The 12,089-nt window shown below is 48.3% G+C and overlaps 4 protein-coding genes across 4 annotated transcripts; 3 read left to right on the top strand and 1 right to left on the bottom strand.

Moving 5' to 3' along the window:
• Positions 1-492: 492 nt before the first annotated feature.
• N7500_005890 (serine/threonine-protein kinase) lies at positions 493-1,987 on the top strand (the record flags this gene model as incomplete). Its single annotated transcript, XM_056677034.1, has 4 exons — positions 493-647; positions 712-922; positions 978-1,134; positions 1,185-1,987. The coding sequence occupies 4 exons, from the start codon at positions 493-495 to the stop codon at positions 1,985-1,987; spliced, it is 1,326 nt and encodes a 441-aa protein (XP_056532034.1).
• A 931-nt stretch (positions 1,988-2,918) lies between these two features.
• Positions 2,919-3,688, top strand: N7500_005889 (ubiquitin-conjugating enzyme E2; the record flags this gene model as incomplete). The annotated part of the gene is made up of 3 exons (XM_056677033.1): positions 2,919-2,945; positions 3,136-3,286; positions 3,405-3,688. The coding sequence occupies 3 exons, from the start codon at positions 2,919-2,921 to the stop codon at positions 3,686-3,688; spliced, it is 462 nt and encodes a 153-aa protein (XP_056532033.1).
• A 1,493-nt stretch (positions 3,689-5,181) lies between these two features.
• Positions 5,182-5,859, bottom strand: N7500_005888 (malate dehydrogenase; the record flags this gene model as incomplete). Its single annotated transcript, XM_056677032.1, has 1 exon — positions 5,182-5,859. One exon carries the CDS (start codon positions 5,857-5,859, stop codon positions 5,182-5,184), a length of 678 nt encoding a protein of 225 aa, XP_056532032.1.
• A 1,521-nt stretch (positions 5,860-7,380) lies between these two features.
• N7500_005887 (U2 snRNP complex subunit HSH155) lies at positions 7,381-11,082 on the top strand (the record flags this gene model as incomplete). The annotated part of the gene is made up of 1 exon (XM_056677031.1): positions 7,381-11,082. One exon carries the CDS (start codon positions 7,381-7,383, stop codon positions 11,080-11,082), a length of 3,702 nt encoding a protein of 1,233 aa, XP_056532031.1.
• Between the last annotated feature and the right edge of the window lie 1,007 nt (positions 11,083-12,089).

Here is a 12,089-nt window from a genome sequence, read left to right as displayed (position 1 = left end):
TCAATTTTCAATCCGGTCAGTTCTGTTTGGATTGCAGCCACCCCCGCGCATGGTCACCCCTCGAATTTCGGTTCTATATGTTCTATACTAACCCTGACACACTCTCTCTCTTAGATTGGACTTCATTCACCATATAACCCTCAATCCTTGAACCCTCTTCGTTCTACTCGTTGCTACCTAAGTCGTGCCCATTCGAGCCCATCACATACATCTACCTTGGGCATCTGCAGCCCTATCCCCACATCATGAGTTGTGAGTCGATATTTTATATCCATGGGACTTTTGTGCGCTATCCAGCCTTGATATGATTCGTCGTTTGATGTTGCCCAAATATTGTTCAGCGTCGCATCAGCCTTATCCCCAATCTGACTCCTCGCTGCGTTGGAATTGCCATGTCGATCTACACCCTTCTTGTCAGCTCTCTATGGAATATATGGGGACTAGGGGCACTGCTAGCTGTCATTTTGTGCCACGGTCTGCTTCGTAATTCCTATGCCCTCTCCCTTCGGTCGGCTCCTCGAGGGGTCCTTTGCTTCATTTGTCTTGCGCGTTTCATCGGAGAGGCCCCGCAATTTACTAACTTTCAGTCTTCCAGTCGCAAACATGCTCAACAAGCTGTCCGGACAGCCAGAGAGCTACGAGAAGAAGTAATGCCTCCTTATCCTAGTCCCTTCAGCCCACATCCGCTGACTTTGTTTTCACTGCCTGTAGGGCTCTCTATAAATTCGGACGGACGCTGGGTGCAGGTACATACGGAATTGTTCGCGAGGCGGATAGCACCGATGGACAGAAGGTTGCGATCAAGATAATTCTCAAGAAAAATGTCCGTGGCAACGAGAGCATGGTCTATGACGAGCTCGAGATGCTGCAATCACTCCAACATCCCCACATTGTCTCATTTGTCGACTGGTTCGAATCTAAGGTGAGCACACAAGGACCTTGCCCTGATCGTTGCGGAGCTCTAATCCTGGAGCTAGGACAAATTCTATATCGTTACACAGCTAGCCACCGGTGGCGAGTTGTTCGACCGGATCTGTGACTATGGCAAGTTCACTGAGAAGGATGCGTCGCAGACTATCCGCCAGGTGCTTGATGCTGTGAACTATCTGCACAAGCGTAACATCGTTCACCGAGGTCGGTCTCAAGTCATACTAGCAGTTGATGCGTAACTAACCTTTACAAAGACTTGAAACCCGAAAACCTCCTCTACCTCACCCGCTCTGCCGACTCTGAATTGGTCTTGGCTGATTTCGGTATCGCGAAGATGCTGCATGACCCGTCTGAGGTACTGACCAGCATGGCCGGCTCCTTTGGATATGCTGCCCCCGAGGTCATGCTCAAACAGGGCCACGGCAAGGCCGTCGATATGTGGTCACTCGGTGTCATCACCTATACCCTCCTGTGTGGCTACTCCCCCTTCCGATCCGAGAATCTGACCGACCTCATTGAAGAATGCCGTACAGGCCGCATCATCTTCCACGAGCGGTACTGGCGCGACGTATCCCAGGACGCCAAAGATTTCATTCTCACCCTCCTCAATGCGGACCCCAGCAAACGAGTTACCTCCGAGGAAGCCCTCAAGCACGAATGGCTGACCGGAAAGACTGCGAGCGACCGTGACTTGCTGCCTGAAATCCGCACCTATATTGCACGTGCCCGTCTCCGCCGCGGAATCGAGATCGTCAAGCTCGCCAACCGTATCGAGTCACTCAAAATGCATGAGGAAGAGGGCGGAGAGGATATTCCCAGCCCCATGGACATGGGCGCCGCCTCATCCGAGGAATCAAGTACGGCTGAACCATCAGTGTCCGACGGTGATGCCACTCCAGCCCCTGCCCCCGGCCACGCAAAGAAGAAGAGTCTGGCAAGCGCCGCTCACGGTGCTATCTTCCGTGAAGTTGTTCTGGCCAAGGTTCGTGAACAGAAGGAGGCTGAGGAGCGGGAGAAGGTTGAACGTCAAGCTCGCGAGAAGGCTGGCTCTGCTTAAATTGTTTACCGTATTTCTTGTCACTTTTATATCTTCCATTTTGTTCATACGCTGTTCCTACGTCTACCCTGCCCTGTTATTCTCTTTTATGTGCCTGGCGGTTTTCTGGATATAGTTCTGTGATTCCCATTTTTCAAAGTCAATCAGAGTGGACATACAACATTTTCACCACTGCTCTTCTTACTGTTCTTGATGATTCAGTCACGAAAACCTGTCCAATGACCTTAGAAAAAAGAACAAACTACCCCACGTAGCCATTATAGAGAGAAGTTGTCCAGGTGAATACCGAATGATACATTCCATAATTTTCTAGTGGATTGCTAATATTCACATTTTAATGACATTTTCAAACATTTTACCACACATTTTATTTCTATCTTTTGCGGCTGATTCTTCTTGTCTAGCTATGTCGTATGACATGGTACATTTGAGACTTCTCGAAACGCCGCATGTGACTATTCTTATTCGTTGATATATATTGCACAATGGCTGCAATATATATATACATTAGCTATGCAATTTGACTGGAGCCGCATACACAAGCTGGATTATCTCAGGCTGATAATTTTTGTAACATGCCACCTGTTTGATCTCCATGCCTATAGAGAAATTGAAACGTTTCTGAAGGTTATAGAAAATCATCAAGTAAAAGGAAAGTAGTAAGTGACAGCAATATAGAGTCAGGTGTCGATATCACGTGCACCAATATATGATCTCCCCACTTCCAAGGCTAGCTTTCAGACTGTTGGTCTTTGAAGAATATCGCTGTTTGAACCCTCTTGTATTTGTTGCTTTATTCTCATCGTTGAGAAGTTTCTCACTTTTCCGTCTTCACGTCATACATCCGCTCTACTCCACCTAATCGAGTCACCGCCCCTCCTTCTCCACCGGAGCTCAAACATCTAAATCTTTTCTTTCACCTATCGCAGCAATGTTCGCTACGAAGCGTCTGAGCAAGGTGAGTTATACTTTGAATATGAAGGGAGAATCTTCCTCTTACTGACTCTATCTTTCTGAAATACAGGAGCTCATTAAGGTACCAATCCCCCCGTTTCCTTCGCGGCCTTATCGCATACTTTACGAGCATACATACCCTTGCATATTGCTCATTCGATGAACATGTGTCTCTGACATTGTGGACCGTCTAGATGCAAGAGCATATTCCTCCGGGAATTGCAATCGTGAAATGTGACAATCTAGAGGAATGGCAAATGGACATCAAGATCCTTGATCAGAACCCACTTTATCTGGACCAGACTTATCGCCTGAAGTTTACTTTCAGTAACAAGTACCCTATTGGTAAGCTCCATCTTCTAAACAGCCTCCGTGCCTACCGTCTCTCGGCAGCTACATTCCACTGCCCTTGTCTTCGCTTTTGTCTTTTTATCAGATCATTCCAGGTTTTGACACATTCTAGAACCCCCAGAGGTCCAATTCATCCAATGTCCCGCCTCCACCGGCACCCCCCGCACAATTCCAATGCATCCCCATATCTACAGCAATGGCATTATCTGCCTTGACCTCCTGGGTTCCGCCGGCTGGTCACCAGTGCAGACAGTCGAGAGCGTTTGCATGAGCCTTCAGAGCATGCTTACCGCCAACAATCGCAACGAGCGACCTCCCGGTGACCAGGAGTTCATTGCCACCAATCGCCGTCGCATCCGTGACATCAACTTTGTCTATGAGGATGATAATGTATAAAGTTCTAGCTCCTCTCAAGTTGGGAGCTAGTCTATGGGGTGTTATGGAGATAGGGGTGGCTTGCGTTGGCGGGGTGGGGGGGCATACATTGGCGTTTTCTGCATGAGATAAAATTCCGCCCCTTGAGATTTGAGCGGCTGGATTTACATCCTGCCTGGTGATATTTGATTCTTTGCGTTTGCATTCATCCTGGCGCTGGCCCATTGTTGGTCTCAATCGTGGAATGGGTGGTCTTCTTGCGGGCGTTCAAGGGTTTCCATGAGTTAGTAATACGATCAATGAGAGAACCGTTTCTCTTTGAATGATATATGGTGATTAGAGTACGGAGTAGACATGGAAGAAATCAAGTAATAGAATCTACAGTCTGAGCGATTGCCCATTTTGTTTGAGAAAACGATAGCGGATGTTCAAATGTGATTGGCCGAATTGCTTGTATTCCCAAAGCACGAATTGTATGAATCATCCAAGCCCCAAGTATAAGATCAAGTCACAAATGTCCGTCCTTTACGGGCGATTAAGTATGCCACCCGACATATAACTCTTCCATAGGTTATTACCGCACCGCCTCTTTGGTCATCACCTAAAGCATCCATGGGCATATAGTTCGGTACAATGATTTCAATTCATCTAACAAGAGTAGACAGCAGCTTATACAGCCTTGGAATATCTTTCTGATAGGGCTCTTCAGCAGTATTCTTAGTAGGCTTCTCAGATATTCTCTCTGGATATCTTGAATGTAGTTTCCCGCCTTGCTAGTTTTATAGGTAAATAGTAGGAAAAGGCGGAAGGACTATACCTCATAAGAAGACTTTGTTTTACATAACCTCTAACTTTATCTTAGAGCGGCCCTTTCAATAAGTAGATTACTACAACTCTTCGTTCCCAAAGGACATAGGAGACATTATCTTCTGGTCCCAGCAATCAAACACATCTCGGTCATTTCGTCGCATTAACCACGAGTCAGGTGTGTCGGGAAGCCCTAAAGACGCCGAATTTGGTGCCGCGTAGCGGTGAGACATTTGCAATTGTATGAGGGAATGGTTCAGGGGAAGATTTGCATCGCAGACTGAGACCTTGTTTCATGTGGGAGGATGAAGGGCGGCTAGTTGAGGGGGTGGAGAGGCTAGGGCTTGTCATTCAGAGTACATTGACAAACAACGAATAGAAGAAATAGAAATGTTTGGAGTAATCCATGGGTATGTTCATTAGATTGTACAATATTTACGTCAGACTTCGAATTCCTTAGCAATCCCATGATGTCCGCTCTTGCAGTCGTATATATCGTTGTAAAAAGAAATCCAAAACTCCACCCCACACCGTATAACTTCAAACAGGAATTGAGCGCACTTCTATCAGCCATAAAACCAATACTCTGCAGCATAATCAACTTGGATTGTTCTTTTTTGACCAGCGCACGTAGAGGGCGGGTCACCTTGAGATGTCACAACCCGGTAAACTTCCTACATAGAACGATTCGGTCAGATATATGTGCTTCAGATCGGGAGCGATGGATCACTTGAGCCTACCTGAATGCCCTTTCCCTTCTTGTGTCCTAACTTAAGCCACGGAACATCGTCGGAGGATTTTGATCTTGACTTTGGCGCTGGGGAAGAGGCTATCTTACTAGCAGCAATCCAGGACTTAGAGCCACTGAGCTCCATGTCAAAGATCGGCTCTCCGTCAGCGTCAAAGTAATGTTCACCAATGATGAGGTTGGTGCTTCTCGTGCTCTGGGCCATAAGGGTTGCCATGAATGCGAGAGATTCAAGAGGAGTGGCGCTGATGATTGCGGGGATTTCGTGGAGAAGAGTTAAAGATGATGATGCAATGCAGGAGGCGTCGAAGAGCGTAGCGGCCGCTCCTGTGGCTTTGGGCTTGATGGTGGTTTTGGAATCTGAAGAAGCATTCGATGGACATGTATAGTTCTGTGTTCCTCGACCCAATGCAACATATTTGAGGGTCAAATCCTTGGAGGGGACTGGAAGTTGTAATTTTGTCGCGCTCAACGGGAGGGATACATTTGCGAGAGAGCAATTCCCAATATTGATCTTGCCAAGTTGGTGGTAGATGTGGGAAAATGAGGAAGCGAGAGCCAGAGGTTGAGGAAGGCCTGAGTGTCCTTCCACACTTGTTGCTCCGAGAAGTAACGGCAGCGCTAAGAGGAACTTCATGGTGGCCAGGCGATTTTGGATGTATATGAGGTATAGACGGTTTCTAGAATCTGTTCGAGGGATTCTAGTTCTGGGGTTGTGGGGAGGAACTAGGGTATAAGGGCCAGGGTAAGACCATCAAACAGGGAAATACATCCCATTTAATGAAAAGGCTAGCAGGGCTACTCTCATATGTAACAAAGGATATGCTCTGAGTTTGAGATATACCGCACAGGTAATCAGGCTCTCGGCGTAGACCGAATTAAATCAAGCGTAGTGGATTCTGGTTCAATGAACTTTTGAGGGGGCCAATGATACATTCAATCTAGATTGATACCGCTGCACATGCGTTGTCTACATAGTATAGCTTGGAAATTATCCGAGTCTGCTGACTGGGATACTGGGCTACTGTGCTAAAATTGGCTTCTTTGTTGTCATCCCCACCTATGATGAAAGGTTGCTGGAGAGATGGGAAATGAGCTTTTAATCCTGGGTTGGTTAGGAAAGGAAGAATGTAACCACAGGGCTTTGTAGGTTACACTAGCCGTTGTCGTTTACTACCCGGCAGCAAATTGGCAGCAAACTGTCAATTTGATGTCGAACAACCTTGGAATAGATTGGGATATGAGAGTAATACTGTATGGTATTTGTTAATCTATAGTACGTCAGTACAAGTCAGCCTTGGAAGGCATATTGATCAAGTACACCCTTTCGAATCTTAGAATGCTGTAGGCGCTTATATGAAGCACCTACTATAACCTAGATCTGTCATTGGCTATCGGAGATTTTCGTTTCCTTTTCCCCAGTTATGTTAAGAACCTTATTCCTAAACTAGACAATTAATTTCGAGTGCAGGCACACTAAAACTTCATGCAGACTTTCAATAATAATATCCCTGACACACCGGTGTGAGACATAAATAGACCATAAGCGCCCTCGCAGCGCCACAGATTTAAGTACCAATCAGGCCGTATTACATACAATTATAAGCTGTAAAGTACAGTGTGAGATTTGATCATATACAAAGCATTATAGAGTGGAGAGAGAATGGCACTACATGGTAGAATATCACAGTTTCCTGGAAGGTTTCAACAAACGATTAGTCATGGTAGCTCACATGGAGTTCATACAACATATGGAGTTGGTTCCGTGATAATGTAAAATGTTTCGAGAGATTTCACTTCAGCATGATCCATAACCTTGGCCTCTTCGCACTATTGTCCAACTCACTATTCCCTCCTGTTGGGGATGTTTGCCATATCTCTTTCATTCGTTGTTAGACCGCCCGATGGCCTCGGGGCAAAATCAAGCTTATATCATCATCGAGCACGTGATCCTAAGAACCAACCCAACAAGCTCAAGTGTCTAATCACGTGCAAGTTAATCACGACCTTTTCATCACGAGGCGGCTAGCATTACAGCATCCTCAATCACCATTATTGTGACCGTTACAGCGGTTTTCAATCCGGATGTAGCTGCGGTGTTCCCTTCTGCGGTAATACAGGCTCACTCATATCCTTGCGACTTTAACGTTTTGCCACCATGTCTGACGGTAAGTTTTCGCAAGCTCTCCCGCCTGGTCCTATACTGATCTCCACTGTAGCCGATATCGAGGCTGTCCGACGGCTCCAGGCTGAGCGCAATGCTGCCGCTAGTGCTAAAAAGGGCTCCAAGACATTTGACCCATCTGCCCAACGTACTGATAACTCGACCAAAGCCTCCCTGACGGAATCCTTTGACACCTTTTTGTACGAACGGGATGGAGCTGAGAAGTTTTCGAACTACGATACTTCGATCGCTGTTGATGGTGATGACGAAATGGAAGATGCGGATGGAGGACACAGACTGGTTGGCCAATACACTGCTACCAGAAGCCAAATCGATGAGATGGCGCAAGGAACTGGCGTCGAGGAGGAGGACATTCTGCTAGGCCGCGAAAAGGCGGCGCGGATCGCAGATCGTGAAACTGACTACCAAAAACGCCGATTTAACCGTGGCGCCCTGACCCCGACGCGTGCCGATCCCTTCGCTGCCAATGCCCACGCGAATGTTGAAGGAGAAAGTCAAACCTACCGTGAAGTGATGGCTATTCGCGAAATAGAGAGGGAAGAAGAACGCGTTAAGAAACTCATTGCAGAGAAGCGTGAGAAGGGTGAAGACACCACAGAGCACGTGGCTACCTTAAAGAGGGTGGAACACGATAAAGAAAACGCCGAAGCGGGTTCGACCGTTGCGGTGGCTACCGAAAGAAAGCGAAAGAACCGATGGGGCACTATTGACGAACCTGCTGGCGAACCAGGTAAAAGATCGCGTTTCGATCAAGCACCTGCTCCCGAAGAAGCACCAAAGACCGGCCGTTCGAGATGGGATCTAGCGCCATCTCTCACAGCTGCCACCCCCGTCGGCCATCAAGGACTCGCCACTCCCATGCATCCATCCCAAGCAGGCGCCTCTGCGACTGCCGTCGGATTTGGGGTCGATGTGCCTGGTCAAGTTGTCGGTTGGTCTGATGAGGAGCTCGATATCATGCTTCCCGGTGAGGCCGATGGCTACAAGGTCCTTGACCCTCCTCCTGGATATGAACCCATCCGCACCCACGCCCGCAGGCTCACAGCCACGCCAGCACCCATGTCTAGCGCTGGTGGTGTCGGAGGGTTCATGATGCAAGAGCCAGAAAGTGTTCAGTCTGTAGGAAAGGATCTTCCAACCGATATCCCCGGTGTGGGTGAGCTTCAATTCTTCAAAGCGGAGGACATGGCTTACTTCGGTAAGCTGATGGAAGGTGGCGATGAAACCAGCATGACTGTGGAAGAAATGAAGGAGCGAAAGATTATGCGATTGCTACTCAAGATCAAGAACGGTACTCCGCCCATGCGCAAGACCGCTCTGCGCCAAATCACAGACAATGCACGCGACTTTGGTCCTGGAGCCCTGTTCAATCAGATTCTCCCCTTGCTCATGGAAAGAACTCTGGAAGATCAGGAGCGTCATTTGCTGGTAAAGGTTATTGACAGAATCCTCTACAAACTGGACGATCTGGTCCGTCCCTACGTTCATAAGATCTTGGTCGTCATCGAACCTCTGCTTATTGATCAAGACTACTACGCTCGTGTCGAAGGCCGAGAAATTATCTCGAACCTTGCAAAGGCCGCTGGTCTTGCTACAATGATCAGTACTATGCGTCCTGATATTGATCACGCCGATGAATATGTGCGAAACACCACAGCACGTGCCTTTGCCGTTGTGGCCTCTGCCCTCGGTATCCCCGCCCTCCTCCCTTTCCTCCGCGCTGTCTGCCGCAGTAAGAAGTCTTGGCAGGCTCGACACACCGGTGTCAAGATTGTCCAGCATATCCCTATTCTCATGGGTTGCGCCATTCTCCCTCATCTCAAGGAGTTAGTTGGCTGCGTCTCAGGCAACCTCAGTGATGAACAAGCCAAGGTTCGGACCGTCACCGCACTGTCTCTGGCCTCGTTGGCTGAGGCTGCGAACCCATACGGTATCGAAAGTTTCGATGACATCCTGAGCCCTCTTTGGACTGGTGCCCGCAAGCAGCGTGGCAAGGGTCTCTCTGCCTTCCTCAAGGCTGTTGGCTATATTATTCCTCTTATGGACGAGGAGTATGCCAACTACTATACCACTCAAATCATGGAGATCCTTATTCGAGAATTTGCCTCACCAGACGAGGAAATGAAGAAGGTTGTACTGAAGGTGGTTTCTCAGTGTGCAAGCACTGCAGGTGTGACTGCCACTTACTTGAAGGAGCACGTCTTGACCGATTTCTTCAAGGGCTTCTGGATGAGACGTATGGCGCTCGATCGACGAAACTACCGCCAGGTAGTTGATACCACAGTGGATCTGGGCCAGAAAGTGGGTGTTGGCGAAATTCTCGAGCGCGTCGTCAACAACCTGAAGGACGAAAGCGAGCCATATCGCAAGATGACTGTGGAAACGGTTGAAAAATTAATTGCATCACTTGGAGCCGCTGACGTTTCTGAGAGGCTGGAAGAACGTCTCATTGATGGTGTCCTCTTCGCCTTCCAGGAACAGAGCATTGAAGATCCTGTCATTCTTAATGGATTCGGCACGGTGGTAAATGCACTTGGCACACGATGCAAGCCCTATATTCCCCAGATTGTCAGTACTATTCTCTGGCGTCTGAACAACAAATCCCCCACCGTCCGACAACAGGCAGCCGATCTTATCTCCCGCGTTGCGTTGGTGATGAAGCAGTGTGACGAGGAAGCGCTCATGGGCAAGCTTGGTATCGTGCTGTACGAATACTTGGGTGAAGAATATCCCGAGGTTCTGGGATCGATTCTGGGTGCTTTGCGTGCCATCGTCACTGTGGTCGGTATCACCCAGATGCAGCCACCCATTCGTGATCTTCTTCCCCGACTTACACCCATTCTGCGCAACCGTCACGAAAAGGTGCAAGAGAACACAATTGACCTCGTCGGTCGTATTGCCGACCGTGGTCCCGAGTCCGTGAACGCGCGTGAATGGATGCGTATCTGCTTCGAGTTGATGGATATGCTCAAGGCCCACAAGAAGGGAATTCGTCGAGCAGCCAACAACACCTTCGGTTTCATTGCTAAGGCTATTGGACCTCAGGATGTCTTGGCCGCTCTTCTCGGTAACTTGCGAGTACAAGAGCGTCAATCGCGTGTTTGCACAGCTGTCGCCATCGGTATTGTAGCCGAAACCTGTGCTCCGTTCACTGTGCTCCCGGCACTGATGAACGAGTACCGGGTGCCCGATCTCAACGTGCAAAACGGTGTGCTCAAGGCCTTGTCCTTCTTGTTCGAGTACATCGGCGAGATGGGCAAGGACTATGTCTACGCTGTCACACCGCTGCTCGAGGATGCCCTTGTCGACCGTGACCAAGTCCACCGACAGACCGCTGCCAGCGCGGTTAAGCATGTCGCGCTCGGCGTCATCGGTCTTGGTTGCGAGGACGCCATGGTCCATCTGCTCAACCTGCTCTTCCCCAACATCTTCGAGACCAGCCCCCACGTCATTGATCGAGTCATTGAAGCCATTGAAGCCGTCCGGATGGCAGTCGGCACTGGTATCGTTATGAACTACGTTTGGGCTGGTTTGTTCCACCCTGCTCGGAAGGTGCGCATGCCTTACTGGAGACTGTACAACGATGCCTACGTCCAGGGAGCTGATGCGATGATTCCTTACTACCCGGATATGGAGGGCGACGTGGACCGACCGGAACTGTCCATCATTATCTAACGCTGTAATTGGATGGTCTACTTTCTTTATTAGATACAGATTCTATGGGGTGTGTTTTTTCTAGCCGGTGTTTTTTTTTTTCCTGGTCAATATTTTCTTCATAGGGGGGATGTCTGGCGTCTTAAGTGTAACTGTATCCCAGTGAAAGTTCAATATCAAATCAAAATTCGAATCCTGATTGTGATAGATATATTAGATACACTTTGTGGCTGCTTATGTGCCCATAGATATGTCTCTCTTAGTAACAATCCTTCCACCCGTCCACCCGTGAACGTTATGAAGTTCGTACGTAAAACCTATGATTTTCTTTTTCTCCCAGGTCACCGTGTGGAGTGTATATTGTAGAGTCGATCGTTTCTATAGCATATAGCCAAGCATGGTGACAGGGGGCAATCAGGCAGGGATCGCTCTTTCAGGCCGACAATCATGTCAATCACTGCGATCTTTCCAGGTCTGAGTCTGGGGTAACATCAACCTCACATATAACCGTGATGCTAACATATTTCGACGAGAATAATCCCTCAACTCTCTCAAATTTCGGGGGGGAATCCAAACCCCCTTTCATCCACATTTGCCACACAAAAAATAGAAAAACCCCGAGTCGTCATCACAGGGTAAACGAATAAAAAGGAGGGGCAGTTCTCAGAGTCCCCATACTCCTTGCCAAGAACGCCAAATGCCTAAGCTTGCCGTGGGAGAGTCTTGGCATAAGATGCCGCGTCAGCTCGAATATTACGTTTTAATTATGTAATGTGTGACCCAGTACTCCGTATTCTGTTGTATAGGTAGCCTAACCTGTATAGTATCTATATCTATATATCTCTATCTCTTTATCTATAGCGTTGTATCCATAGGTCTGTATACTCCACCCTAATACCATGTTGTAGATAGCCTTGAATAGATCAACTCATCGGGGAGTACGTACACTTCACAGCCCCTGAATTGAAATGACAGAGGAATGGAGAATATCTGTTCACGTACTCCATGGGGTCAACACACAGACCCTG

The sequence above is a fragment of the Penicillium coprophilum genome, assembly GCF_028826855.1.
Source record: "Penicillium coprophilum strain IBT 35676 chromosome Unknown utg000004l_segment0_segment0, whole genome shotgun sequence".
Classification (NCBI taxonomy): Eukaryota; Fungi; Ascomycota; class Eurotiomycetes; order Eurotiales; family Aspergillaceae; genus Penicillium; species Penicillium coprophilum.
Note: the sequence above shows the minus strand (reverse complement) of the source record. Positions and strands in the feature narration are given on the sequence as shown.